Below are 14,854 nucleotides of genomic sequence, written 5' to 3'. Positions count from 1 at the left end.
CTAATAGTTTTGTATGGATTATCTGACCTAATCTTTACAGCAGGTCTATAAGATAAATACCATCATTGTCCATTTTAAAAAATGAGAAAAATGAGGCTTGGAAAGTTAACTAACTTCCATATGCAAGAAGGTCATACAGATAGTTAGCAGCAGAACTGGGATTCCAATCCAAGCTTGTAGCATTCCAAAGCCCATGTTCTTAACAATACCTTTCTGTATTTTTTTCCTACATGAGCCCACGCCTCACCTACCAGATTCCAGATGTTACAATACTTATTAATGAAAGTATCTGATTAGTTTCTTCCCCATAAAGACATGAAGGCTTAGGTCCAGACTTTCAGCCAGGTCTTTCCCAGATTCCCTGGGCTCCATTTGTCCATACTCCCTATCCCTGGAAGAGTGCTGCTTGGGGCTGGTAGGTGAGGACACGATCACCAACTCACCTGGAAGAGCTCCCACTGGCACCCACACTGTAGGACTTGGCTTCGATGCCATGAAGACAGTCCTTAAGAGAGGAGATGAGGACACGGCAACGCTCATCATTGGCAACCCGGGACTGTTTGATAACCGCAATGGCTGTGAGCAGCGTCTCAATAGCGTCACTATAATCCCCTGAAAAAGGATGAATGAGAAAGGCCAAGGGTGAGGAGAGATGGTAAACTAACTGGACCAAAAGGAGAACTCAGGAGGACACAAACCAAGAGTAGCTAGCTGTCCTAAACAACCACGGTAAAAGAGACGAGGCAGATGTTGCAAATGTAAAACTGGATGACACCTATATTCCAGCGGTTTAGAATCTGACAGATGTTTTCAGATGAACAAACTGACACGTTGCTGTCCAGGGGCTATTTGACATCTATTAAAATAAACAATGTGCATAATTTTTGAGCCAGCAATTCTACTAAAAAATTTTTTTTTTTTTTTTTTTTTTTTGAGACGGAGTCTCGCTGTGTCGCCCAGGCTGGAGTGCAGTGGCCGGATCTCAGCTCACTGCAAGCTCTGCCTCCCGGGTTTTTACGCCATTCTCCTGCCTCAGCCTCCTGAGTAGCCGGGACTACAGGCGCCCGCCACCTCGCCCGGCTAGTTTTTTGTATTTTTTAGTAGAGACGGGGTTTCACCGTGTTAGCCAGGATGGTCTCGAACTCCTGACCTCGTGATCCGCCCGTCTCGGCCTCCCAAAGTGCTGGGATTACAGGCTTGAGCCACCGCGCCCGGCCTCTACTAAAAATTTTCTACTTCTGTTCACAAGTGTGTATGTTTAACAGTGTTTTAGTGTTGTTTATTATCTTCAATAGGATCTGGCTATATAAAGGAACATTGGTTCTATAGAGTATTACATAGTTGTTAAAAAGCAGGAGGTAAACCTGTATGTAAACAAAGTAATCCATGTAAAGCCATTAGCACAGTGCCAGGCACATAGTAAGGATCAGTAAATTTTATATGTTGATATAACAGGTGTCCAGAATATACTAATTGAAACAAGCAAATTTCAAAACCATATCCCATTTTTGTAAAACAATAAAAATTATATATAAATTGTCATATGCACAAAAAAAATTCTGGAGGAATATATACTAAACTATAAAAGGTGGTCTTATTGGTGGTCCTTGTATAGAGGACTATTTTGTTTTTGAGACGGCTCTTGTTTTATCATCCAGGCTGAAGTGCAGTGGTATGATCATAGCTCACTGCATCCTTGAACTCCTGGGCTCAAGCCATCCTCCTGCCACTTCACCTGGCTTATTTTTCAAATTTTTTTGGTAGAGATGGAGTCTCACTATGGTGACCACGCTGGTCTCAAATTCCTGGCCTCAAGTGATCCTCCTGCCTGGGCCTCCTAAAATGCTGGGATTACAGGTATGAGCCACTGTACCTCATGAGACTTTCTAAACAATGTGTATTTCTACAAATTATTTTTAACCTACAATCAGATGTGTATGTGTATATATATGTTATTTACATAAAATACATATGTGTAGTATATGTATACATTAAAAAAATTATGGCTGGATGCAGTGACTCACATTTGTAATCCCAGCACTTTGGGAGGCCAAGGTGGGCAGATCACTTGAGGCCAGAGGTCAAGACCAGCCTGGCCAACATGGTGAAACCCGGTCTCTACTAAAAATACAAAAACTAGCCAGGTGGTGTGGCATGCACCTGTAATGCCAGTTATTTGGGGGGCTGAGGCAGGAGAACTGCTTAAATCTGGGAGGGAGAGGTTGCAGCGAGTCGGGATCATACCACTACACTACTCCGGCCTAGGCAATAGGGCCAGACTTCGTCTCAAAAAAAAAAATAATAATAATGCTGTCATAAAAAACTAGACCTTTCATTTCCCAACTCTGAGCAATGCCTGGCTCAGGGATAGTAGTCATGGGGCGGGTACCTGCACTTTGCTTTTCCAAGCTAAGTCAAGAGCATTAAGGACAGAAGTTAATACAAAGAAAATATGAATCTAGGCAGGGATCCAGTGAAAATGAAGCCTGGCAGCTTCCTCTGTGCAAGGCAACAAGAATAGAAACTATGGAGAAACTGTCCAGTGGAGGCGCAAGAATATGAAGACATCAGCTCCATCCTGGCAGGGAATTTTTGCCTGTTTTTGTAGGCACCTTCAATAAGTATTTGTGGTTTGAATGACAGGAATGAGAACAACAAAAAGGGAAGGAGGTCAAGATTCAGTTATTGATCATCTTAGTGTGAAAGGGTTGATGAGGAAGAAGGAACAATGAGTACTTTCTTTATACTGCTCTGTGTATTTAACCCATATAATCCATGGGTATATATTACTTTCGAATTTAAAAAGAGGAATTTTTTTTTTTTTTTCTGAGACACAGTTTCACTCTGTTGCCCAGGCTGAAGTGCAGTGGCACAATCTTGGCTCACCACAACCTCCACGTCCTGGGCTCAAGCACTTAAGCACTTCTCAATTCTCATGCCTCAGCCTCCCAAGTAGCTGGGACTACAGTGTGTGCCACCATGACTGGCTCATTTTTGTATTATTAGTAGAGAAGGGGTTTTGCCATGTTGGCCATGTTGGTCTCAAACTCCTGACCTCAAGTGATTCACCCGCCTTGGTCTCCCAAAGTGCTGGGATTACAGGCATGAGCCACTGCACCTGGCCTAAAAAGATTAATTTAGATGTCAATGTAGATTTTTCTGGTGGGAAAAAATGAAGGGAACATACATACTTTCTGTCTTTAACCTACTCTGTGGATTCAAGTTTGGCAAGATGGGGGCCGGGCGCGGTGGCTCAAGCCTGTAATCCCAGCACTTTGGGAGGCCGAAACGGGTGGATCACGAGGTCAGGAGATCGAGACCATCCTGGATAACACGGTGAAACCCCGTCTCTACTAAAAAATACAAAAAACTAGCCGGGCGAGGTGGCAGGCGCCTGTAGTCCCAGCTACTCGGGAGGCTGAGGCAGAAGAACGGCGTGAACCCGGGAGGCGGAGCTTGCAGTGAGCTGAGATCGTGCCACTGCACTCCAGCCTGGGCCACAGAGCGAAACTCCGTCTCAAAAAAAAAAAAAAAAAAAAAAAAAAAAAGTTTGGCAGGATGATGCAAAGATGAAAACTGAGGGAAAACAGATGGTAATATTTAGGGCTAACTTATTTCTCAGGAGATCTGATAACCACAGACATTTACATTCATGTAGGGAACGCGCAGGAAGGAAGTGAATACGGCTAATGTCATGATGTGAAAACTGGACCAGAACTCTGAAACTTCCTGTAGCCTCTTCTTTTAGAAACCAAAGATCTTATGCTCAGGGCTTTCAGAATCGTGGCTGCTGGTTCTACCCACTTACTACTGAGAGCAGGGCAAAAGTTTGCTGTAAGGGCATAACATGCTTTAAGATGACTATCTATAGACTTGCCTCTTTTTAGGACAGGCTACCTACCAGCTCTGCTTAGACTCCCAAGTGTAATGAGATTTCATAGCAAACCATTATCTAGGCTAGACGTGGTGGCTCACACCTGTAATCCCAGCACTTTGGGAGGCTGAGGCAGGCGGATCACTTGAGGTCAGGAGTTCAAGACCATCCTGGCCAATATGGTGAAACCCTGTCTCTACAAAAAAAAAAAAAAAAAAATTAGCTGGGCATGGTGGTAAGTGCCTGTAATCCCAGCTACTCAGGAGGCTGAGGCAGGAGAATCGCTTGAACCCAGGAGGTTGTAGTGAGCCAAGATTGCGCCACTGAATTCCAGCCTGGGCGACTCCCTCTCAAAACAAACAAACAAAAAAACACATTATCCAGTCAAGACATCATTCCTAAAAAAAACCTAGGGTCTATATCTGGTATTCAGTAGACACTAAACCTAAAGATCAACCACTGAGATGGAGATTTCCACGAGGCAGGAATTTCATTCTACAGCAAATACCATATTGAGATTGTATTAATTCTTTATATTCCAGGCATTAAGTTGGTTTTCATGAGGGCAGGCCTAGATACAGGCTAAGTAATACAGTCGGACTTCCCCAAGGCCAAGAAATCAGGTTACGTATTGCTCTTCAAAGTGTGCCGCTCTTGATATCTACAGTACTCCAACTTTATCTTGTTGAACTTTTGCCCAGCTACTCAGGAGGCTGAGGCAGGAGAATCGCTTGAACCCAGGAGGTTGTAGTGAGCCAAGAAATGACAAAATCAGGAAAAAAAGTAAAGGTTAAGGAGAAGGCAGCAAAGGTAAGCACGAGTTACCTGCACTGGCTCCAGATACCGCTTTGGAAATGGCACTGCTGGAAATTGCTCTGTTTCGCTTCATGATATCTTCAAATTCGGCTTCACTTACTGTAGAGGGTGGAGGGCCCGAATCTCGGCTGTACAAAGAAAATACCATCCTTGATTGCTCACATCCCTTATTATTTTTACTGTACTCTACAATACTTTTGTAATTTTGGCATAACACACAACAATGCTAGACATCTGTAGTATTCACAACACCTGCTCCAGCATTTAATTTAAGTACCTTTAAAAGGGGTATAAAGGACATGGTTTGGGTCAAGTGGTTAAGATGCAATCAAAACATCAAATGAAAACACTAACAAATTGTAAACTACTTCCCAGGAGTCAATGCTGTGACAACAGAATATCCATAAGGGAAAGAACAAGGATTCAGTGCTCACTTTCTCAGGGAGAATACAATGCTTAACACACTTGTTAACCCTGGCTCAAATCTGAAAGGAACAAGATAGTCCTTACCTGCCATGGTGGTTATAGGGGGCAGAGGCCTTCATGTAAGTATCTGGTGGAGGCCCCACTGTAGCGTTTGGTGGGGGGAAGAAGGCTGGATTGAGGTGAAGGGCAGGTGGGATGGCCCCAGGGGGAGGTACAGCAAGATGAGGAGGTAATCGAGGAGGTGGGGGCATGAGATGCTGGTAGTGGATACCAGGAGGAGGAGGAGGGACCCCAAAGCTTGAGGAGAGAGGTGGTGGGGGTGGAATTGGTGGTGGGGGCAGACCCATCAGGGGAAGGGCCGAAGGAGGACGATTGAAGTAGGGCAGCACACTGGGGGGCTTATCCACACGAGCAGATGAGGGTACAAGGTTCTCAGAGGGTGTGGCCCGTCCATCAGCAGAGTCACTAGAATCTCGGGAATGGGCCCGTGGAGGTATTCCTATGAAGCAAAACAGAACTAACGTTACTGCCCAGGCTTTACACAAACCCACAGGACCAGTTCATCCTTCAGGAGTTACCAGACACCCTACAGAGGAAGGTGACTAAAGTGGCTAAGAAGGTAAAATCATCTGCCTTTTCTTTGGCTTCAGAGAAGGTCAGAAGCAACTCAGTAAAGACAAAGACATTAAATCCAAAAAACAGTATCGTCCTAAATCCTGTCAAAGAATGTTTTTCATCCAGAACTCCAGAAGTGCTTCAGAACAGATTTAATTTATCCTTACATATATGTTCTATTTTTAAATGTAGAAGGATCCTGATAGCCCACGAGAAAATGACAGTATTCACTGATGTTCAGGTGAATTGCAGTTGACTTGAAACCCCACATCTCCTGAAGAGTTCAGGATCTCTCTCCTTAAACTAATACTAGTTAACCTCTTCTTGTTGCACATTTAAAATGTTCTCTTTGCCACAGGGTGTTGGCTAGGGAATTTATGGGAAGAGAGGGAGTGGCAGGAACTGGATGACACTTCTATTTACATACTAAAACCAGTAATCAGGGTGAGAAAGAGACACGCATAAAGACTAGACAATTAGAGGTTAAGTGAAAGAAAAATTGGGAGATAGGCCAATAAAAGATCTGCCCACAGCACGAGCACATGACACACAGCTGACAGTAAGGATGCTTAGCAAAAGCTTGCTACAAACCATGTCTCAAATCTGGGGAACTCCTGCTACATTTCAATGGCCAAAATCCTCTACTCCTCAGGGCAGCCTAACAGGAACACCATCACCACATGCCAGTATGGTGCTGTGCACAACAGGAGCTCAGAACATGTTTTAAACAGCTGGAAGCATGGATTCTGACACTGTCAAGTCACTTGATTAAACTTGTTCCTTCTCTCCAGTTTAACAGTTTAAGCCTGTTTAATGTGGAATCCAATAGAACAAGATCACATTACACCAGGGAAGTCTTAGAAATAGAATGCCATTGGCAGCAAGTGTGGAGGGAAAGAGTGCTCCTTAAACTAGAACACCATAGTTAATCCCAGCTCCTGAGTAAAGCCTAAGGTGGAATCAATTATGCTGACAACCACCTAGACTTCTCTCCTGCAGAAACAGTGTCAGTGCTGTCTTGTTCTTCATGTCTCAAACACATGGCAACTGGCTCTTTCCTAGAGTTCTCTCAAACTGAAGAACAAAAAGGTATTAGGCAAGTGTCATCTGACAGCTAACCACTTCCCCAGCTACTACTGTTGTCACATCTGCAAGGATTCTGTTTTTTATCTATGGCTACAAGTCCCAAAAGAGGCAACCATTTTTATGCAGAGGAAGTCCACCAGCTTTACTTAGTGATTAACAGAGCCCAGGTTTATCAGCACGACAGAGAAAAACTGCACTCAGTTACTACAATCTTTTCAGCAAAGAAAGGTAACATGAAAAGCAGCTGAGTAGAAGTAGGAATGTTATTCCCAATACAACTGTAAAATTACATACCTAAGGAAGGTCAGCGGTGAATTACAGAAAGACTCCAAAACAGAGGGAACTTGAAAATACTTGTCAAGGAAGAAAAGTGTGTCCTTTCTAACATGGAGCAGTAAGAGTTCACACCAAATCTATCTAGGCTGTCAATCTAGTTAAAAGAACAGCTGTTCCTATGCAAGAACAAAGTGGTCCTATTTCTACTTGGAGGATAAACCCAATCAATACAAGGCACTATTTTGAGAGCTGGACCTAAGCAGTGACAGAACATTGGTGATGAAACTCTGCTGTTCCTCCCACTGTAGCAAAAGAAAATAAGGGTGGCTGACTGTCTCAGGGAGGGCCTTGCAGGGTGGCTGCACTTTATCAGGTCAGGAAAATCCAAGGTCTAGTCCTCAGGTTTCTCAGATTCAGAAACTTGCTTCAACCGGGGTGACTAGGCCGTAGGAGACTGATTCACGCTAACCAAACTCACAAGAGACTGACTCATAAACCAGAACACCAATTTATTAATTTACAATGAAAAATGTAACTGCCAAGCAAACCGGAGTACTTAGTACTCTTCCCAGTAGGAGACCCTAATTGGGAAACCAAATTAGCATAAGAAAGTGGCTTAGTGAGTACAGTCAGAATAAAGAGAGTAAGATGAATGTAAGGGAAACTGTCCTCAAACTAGGGTAGTCTGGTGTAGCTTGCTTTTTTTTTTTTTGAGACTCACTCTGTCACCCAGGCTGGAGGGTGATGGTGCAATCTCAGGTCATTGCAACCTCCACCTCTGGGGTTCAAGAGATTCACCTGCCTCAGCCTCTCAAGTAGCTGAGATTACAGGCATGTGCCACCATAACCGGCTAAGTTTTGTATTTTTAGTAGAGACAGGGTTTTGCCATGTTGCCAAGGCTGGTCTCCAACTCCTGACCTCAGGTGATCTGCCCGCCTTGGCCTTCTGAAGTGCTGGGATTACGGTGTGAGCCACCACGCCCAGCCCCTAACTCTCCCACCCACCCCCGAGACGGAGTCTTGCTCTGTCGCCCAGGCTGGAGTGCAGTGGCCTGATTTCAGCTCACTGCAACCTCCGTCTCCCGTGTTTAAGCAATTCTCTTGCCTCAGTCTCCCGTGTAGCTGGGATTACAGGCATGTGTCACCACACCCAGCTAATTTTTGTATTCCTAGTAGAGATGGGGGTTTCACCATGTTGGTGAGGCTGGTCTCAAATTCTTGACCTCATGATCCACCCACCTTGGCCTCTCAAAGTGCTGGGATTATAGGCGTGAGCCACTGCGCCCGGCCTCTAACTTTACTAATGGGATATACCTGCCAAACAGACTAAAACATTTGGTAATCAAAAGAGCACCCTCTCCCCTGGACAATGCTGGAGAAATATTGTTCAATTCTTATTCTCCACCACTCCTCTTGGTTGATTCCTTACAGTATCTTTCCAATTAACGTTTATGAAAAGATTATAGGCACCTTTTAGTTACATTTTAGGGTGGCTGCTTCTTGATAATTATAGAGAGGCATGTCTTAAAAATTAAGCCCATTCACCATATGCCAATTTTTAGACAGAAACACAGAATTTAGAGCTGATGGAACTTTAAATATCATGTCACTAGTCCAGATGGGGAAACAGGCCCTAAGCAGTAAAGTGACTTGGCCAAGGTCACACAATGAATTATTGGCAGAACCAAACTACAACCTGAACCTGCTTGACTCCCAGCACAATGCTCTTTCTTCTATACAGACCTATTTTGGGGACTACTTGTCAACCATGACACCACTTACAACCACCATCACCCTCCCCCAAACTCATCCACACTGTAGGCTGAGCCTACACCACAGAAAACAAACCCACAAACATCCCCCCCTTCATACAGATGGTCTCCACGTACCCCCTCTTGGGACTCGGACACACTCACGTTTCCGAGCCTGTGCCTCAAACTGTGACAGGTTCTGCCGGGTGGCCGGCCTCACGTCCACTTTTTCTCCATTAAGAACTTTTCCTGGTAGGAGTTCCAACAATTTGTGGACAGAGTTTTCAGAGGCTACCACCACCTCAGCATACCTTAGGAAGGAAAAATTAAAAATGAATGAAATCTGTAGACAACCAAGAGAAGAAAAAAGAAATTCTCTTCTATTTTTAGTAAAAATTGATAAAGCAGAGGACATCTTGCTAAACTAAACACACACACAGCACTACTAACAACAAAGAGCCTAAATCTTTGTTTTTTTGGAATTAAAAATCAGTATTCTTCGCCCCTTAAGAGATAAATGTTCTACCACACTGCAGCTAGGTCCCTTTCTAAGGCAGTTTGCCAAAACCAAGGCATTAAGCTGGGCCAGGGGTGGGAGGGATTAAAATTCAGGGCCAAAATATAGTGCTGATCTGTTATCCCAATGGTTACAAATTAAAAGGGGCTTCTCAAATCCAGACCTCACCCTTTGGACTGGCCATTTGCTCGATTCTCTGCAAATTTCAACTCCACCACATCATAGACTCCTATAGAGCGAATAACCTGGATCAGCTGCTGGTCTGTGGTCCACTGGGGCCGGCAAGATGGAAAAGGAAGAGATGTCAAGAGCTATACCCCCGCCTGCCAATGTCCCAGACCCTGCCCCCCAAACCCAGGATTCTAGTCACAACTAAATCCCCCCAGAGGAAACTCAAAAGCCTGGCAATATTTCAGTTAGTGCAGACTTTTCTTACTGTCCTCACCCATACAGAATTCCAAACCCACTCACCCCCAATCCCCATCTTTAGAGATTGAGAAGATTAAAACTTATTGTAACTTTGACTGCCATTTGGACTGGCTGGTCATCAGTTCAAACACTGACAGCTAGCAATTTTTTAATTATAGATCTGACAGGCTAGAGTTGACCATTGCCAGAACTTCCCCACAGTAAATATATTTTCTAACTTGGAAAAACCACCCCCACCACCAGCCCCAAAACATGACAAAATAACTTGCAGAACAACAGTCACCACCTACCCCAAGTATACTAGAGTTATCAAGGTCTTTAATCCCCATCACCCACCATTATCACAGGACCATCTAATGACCACCAAGAGTTCAAGGTGTTCACTCTGAAATCTCGTCCCACAGATGACCCTGCTAGACATAAAGCCCCAGGGTCAGGGGCAGTAACAAGATGGCAGAAAAAGCAACTACCCACTTAATCATTGCTTTCTTCGGCACCAGTACGTCCTCAGGATAGTTCTCTTTCAGAGATCAATCCAACCTGATCCCAGGAAAAAGAAATCCAACCCCATCAGAGCACAAAACAGTGCAACAGTGGTTTCTGAAAATGCCATCACCTCCCAGTGCTCTCCCTCCAGCCCACCCATAAGCATTTTTGGTTACCCACACTCACCCAGGAGAAGCTGCCCACATAGACGGCAGCTCGTCTATTACGCAGGCCACTGTAGGTATACAGAATTGCAGGGGTCTTGTTGTTGGGCTTGGGAGATGGCTCCTGGCGAACAGGAGGAGGTGGCTCAGTGCTGCTGCTTCTGTCATCTGAGGGCTGTGAGGTGGCTGTCAGCACATCATCATACAGGTCAATCTGATCTGTATTGTTGAACTCTGGGTCCTAAGAGATGAGGGGTTGGCAAAGGTAGGTTTGCAAACTTCATTTTGTTCATTCTGTTTCACTCTAGTTTATTACAATCCAGTTAAATACTTGATAAAACATGTACAAAACTTCCTTGTCCTACCCTAGGAAACAAGGTAAGAAAAACTTCCTGTTGAGAGTGTATCACTTAATTCAGATTATGTACATTTTTTTTTCTCTCAAGATTCTGGTAACAGTCTGTAAAGTTTATGGCTTTAGCCACTGGCAAGAATCAAAAGGCACTGGGTGATTAAGCAAGCAAAGAAAGAATGCATAATGAGATACATGGGCTGCTGTGATCAATAAGGTCAACTTCTAAAGACCACATCTAAGATAAGCTAATGAAAACTTATTTTCAACATCTTATGCTATTTCCAAAATCAAATGTTACATAAAATTCACTTGTCTATTTAATAATAAATTTATTTAGAAACTGAATGCAGAGGAAAAGCATGAAAGTGGGTACAAAAATGCAAAAAAGATTGGGAGTTACTGATTTAAATACCTTGATTGGTACAAATGATTTAGGAAAGCTCTAAACTCATTGTATACAATCCCATCTTTCCATCAGAGAAAATAAAAAATAAATAAAAGGGAAGGGAATAACAACAGTGGTTTTCCCCTACTAAGTTCTATTTCTTAAATGACATACAGACCCAATGCATTACCATGACATGTATCTAGGAGATGTACTTTTTTTTTCTGAGACAGGGTCTCACTTTGTCACCCAGGCTGGAGGGCAGTGGTGCAATTAAAACTCACTGCAACTTCAACCTCCTGGGCTCAAGTGATCCTCCCACCTCAGCCTCCAAGTAACTGGGGACTACAGACATGCACAACCATGCCCAGCTAATTTTCAAATTTTTTGTAGAGACAGGGTTTCACCATGTTGCCCAGGCTAGTCTGGAACTGCTGGACTCAAGTGATCCACTGGCCTCGGCCTCCCAAAGTGCTGGGATTACAGGGGTGACTACCATGCCCAGCCGATATTCAATGATATACAAAAAACAGTTAAAGTTCTCTAAAATATAAGGGCCAGAAAATACGACAAGAACCTATACGATAAACTGTATCACAGTGAGCATTTATAATATGAATATGTATTACAGAAGATGTGCAAATTATACATTCTGCCTATGTGATATATTACTATATACCAAAACCCCTAAACTACAACTACTACTACTACTACTACAATATGGGACCTTAATGTTTAGGATTTTACAGGCCGGGTGCAGTGGCTGACGCCTGTATCCCAGCACTTTAGGACACACAGACAGGCAAACTGCTCGAGCCCAAAAGTTTCAGACCAGCCTGGGCAACGTGGTGAAACCTTATCTCTACAATAAATACAAAAATTAGTTGGGCATGGTGGCACAAACCTATAATCCTAGCTACTTGAGAGGCAGGAGGATCACTTGAGCCTGGGAGGTTGACGTTGCAGTGAGCCATGAGTGGACCACTGCAGTCCAGCCTGGGCAACAGAGTTAGACCCTGTTATTTAAAAAAAAAAAAAAAAAAAAAAAGTGTTCAGGATTTTACAACGTAATTATCTCAGAGAAATTGTATCTTTCTTTTTTTTTTTTTTTTTGGAGACAGAGTCTTGCTGCAACCTCCAACTCTTGGGTTCAAGCGATTCTCCTGCCTAAGCCTCCTGAGTAGCTGGGATTAGAGGTGCGTGCCACCATGCCCAGCTAATTTTTGTGTTTTTAGTAGAGATGGGGTTTCACCACGTTGGTCAGGCTGGTCTCGAACTCCTGACCTCGTGATCTGCCCACCTTGGCCTCCCAAAGTGCTAGGATTACAGGCGTGAGCCACCGTGCCTAGCCTCAGAGAAATCTTTTTAAGGATTAGACAAATATTTTATTTTTATTGCAAGAATTAGACAAAACATTCAAACAATGCTAAAGACAATGCTGCCAAAATGACAGCGACAGCAAGTAGTTCTGTGTTTTAAGGGTGCTACAGCAGTTTCACATTGCTATTCTTTTAAAGAGGGAATAAAGGAGGCACCTAAGTTGGGCCACTTGTCCAGTACCCTGAAGAAATACTTTCTTCAAGGCAACTAAAGACAGGTAACTCCCATAACTTTCTCCCTCCAATATCACGGCAAGAACTGCTAATTCTGAAGTGATCTGAAGAAGACTCACTAAAAAATTTACTCTTAGACCAATCCTTGTATTATAAGAACCTTTGGAAACAATCTTTTAGTTTTTTAGTTTATGTGAAGTACAGTGGAAGAAAACGCACACTAAGAGAATAATCTTGGGTTGTTCTGATAGAGAAGGGGGAAGGATTCTACTTCCTGAAGCATATAAATAATTTCAAATATTATAAACACTCTAAGAAACCCACCAGGAGCAGCTACTCGGGAGGCTGAGGCAGGAGAATGGCATAAACCCGGGAGGCGGAGGTTGCAGTGAGCTGAGATCCGGCCACTGCACTCCAGCCTGGGAGACAGAGCAAGACTCTGTCTCAAAAAAAAAAAAAAGGAAACCCACCAGGAGAGCTTAACCCTTCTAAAAACGTTAGAAAAAGAATAGCAAAAGAGAGTAAACTTTTAGGGGGCAACTTAACAAGAAAAGGAATCAGCGAGGCAAATAAGCACAGGAAGCTTGTTCCATGTAGTCAAACCCATAAGAAAGGATTGTACACAAAAAGGATCAGCATATAAAGAATGAGGAGAGAAGCTAACACTGCAGAGGACAGGGTGGATAATAAAGTAAGATGAGGTCAGCTAGGGCTAATAAGTGGGAAAACATTTTGTGTGTAAGTAATCACCATAAAATATTTCATAGCTCTTATGTCTCAAACCATCCTAACTCTAGACGAAATCACTCTTCATGTACCAGGTATGGTGAGTTGCTTCTGTGGTTTAAGGTAGAGAAAGGATTTATACACATCACTTGATCCTATCCAACGCTCAAATCCTTAGAAAGCACTACTTCACACCAAGATTCTTCTTTTTTTCTGAGATAGAGTGTCAGTTTGTCACCCAGGTTGAAGTGCAGTGGCGAGATCTCAGCTCACTGCAACCTCCGCCTCCTGGCTTCAAGCAATTCTCCTGCCTCAGCCTCCTGAGCAGCTGGAATTACAGGTGTGCACCACCACATCCAGCTAATTTTTGTATTTTTAGTAGAGACGGGGTTTCAGGCTGGTCTCAAACACCGGACCTCAGGTGATCCTCCCACCTCAGTCTCTCAAAGTGCTGGGATTACAGGAGTAAGCCACCGCACCCAGCCTTCTTTTTTTTAAATCAAGGATTTTCAAATGAAACTTAAAGGGAATAAGGAGACACATTATCTCAGATAATCAAATGGAACCAAATTGAGATTCCCTTCCATGCAGTATCTGTAATTCAGATATATGTGTCTAAAATTTCTAATGTAAAAATCATCACTGAAAATTGAGTAGTGGACTAACATGCAGATTTGGACAGCTCAGAGACCAAATGCATCACCAGGAAACCCTTCATACTGTAAGCTTAGGCAACCAATATACTGTTTTAAGATCCCTTAAAAAATAGGATAGACTAGATCCTGGAGGATCTTGGTATGGCTACCACTTTTAGAAACAAAAGGATTGAATGAATACAAAATTATCACAAGATTTAAATGGTCTCTGTGGGCCATAGAGTCTCAGTTCAAAGAAGTTGGTGGGAACTGCACAGGGCAAGACTGTTGAGGGTTCTACTGAAGAAACAAGGTATCAAACTGTTTGGATTTTAATCCCCCAGCATCATAATTCATTTTACTTGTTCAGCTAGTAAAACAGAAACACAGTTAAGGGCCAGAGATTTTTCTCAGGCGATTTATGCAGTGATAGATTAAACTAAAATCAAATTCTATAAATTAAGTGAAAAGTACATTTTACATGCACTGATGTTCAAAGTTTCATTCCAGGGAGATTAAACATGAAACATATATTTAATATTGAACGACTATCTCAAATAATTTTGTGTTCAATAGCACAGAAAGAACTGTGACTGTCTCATGAAACTTCTTGCTTCTCTATAAACAAAAGAGGTGTGTGATTTTCAATTTAAGTAAGATCTTCTCCACTTGTCTGCTCAACGTTCCTACCCTCCATCCTCTTCTTCCTGATATCCCACTGAGGGAAGTAACTAGCCTAGGATTTATTTTTCTCAGAGCA

General features: G+C 43.1%; 2 protein-coding genes across 7 annotated transcripts in view; one reads left to right on the top strand and one right to left on the bottom strand.

Moving 5' to 3' along the window:
* The window catches only part of SDHAF2 (succinate dehydrogenase complex assembly factor 2), a 183,472-nt gene that overhangs the window by 144,776 nt on the left and 23,842 nt on the right, over window positions 1-14,854 (top strand). The window lies entirely within an intron of this gene.
* The window catches only part of CPSF7 (cleavage and polyadenylation specific factor 7), a 28,680-nt gene that overhangs the window by 9,199 nt on the left and 4,627 nt on the right, over window positions 1-14,854 (bottom strand). For 2 of the 4 annotated variants that reach the window (XM_050756933.1, XM_050756934.1), the window contains exons 3-8: window positions 10,463-10,681; window positions 9,530-9,633; window positions 8,983-9,155; window positions 5,201-5,615; window positions 4,700-4,818; window positions 444-612 (exon numbers count right to left, since the gene is read on the bottom strand). In XM_050756933.1, coding sequence (XP_050612890.1) covers window positions 444-612; window positions 4,700-4,818; window positions 5,201-5,615; window positions 8,983-9,155; window positions 9,530-9,633; window positions 10,463-10,681 — 1,199 coding nt within the window. Of the gene's footprint in view, window positions 1-443; window positions 613-4,699; window positions 4,819-5,200; window positions 5,616-8,982; window positions 9,156-9,529; window positions 9,634-10,126; window positions 10,239-10,462; window positions 10,682-14,854 lie in introns of those variants that run through there. The other 2 variants (XM_050756935.1, XM_050756936.1) reach the window with 2 other exon arrangements.

The sequence above is a fragment of the Macaca thibetana genome, chromosome 14, assembly GCF_024542745.1.
Source record: "Macaca thibetana thibetana isolate TM-01 chromosome 14, ASM2454274v1, whole genome shotgun sequence".
Lineage (NCBI taxonomy): Eukaryota > Metazoa > Chordata > Mammalia > Primates > Cercopithecidae > Macaca > Macaca thibetana.
Note: the sequence above shows the minus strand (reverse complement) of the source record. Positions and strands in the feature narration are given on the sequence as shown.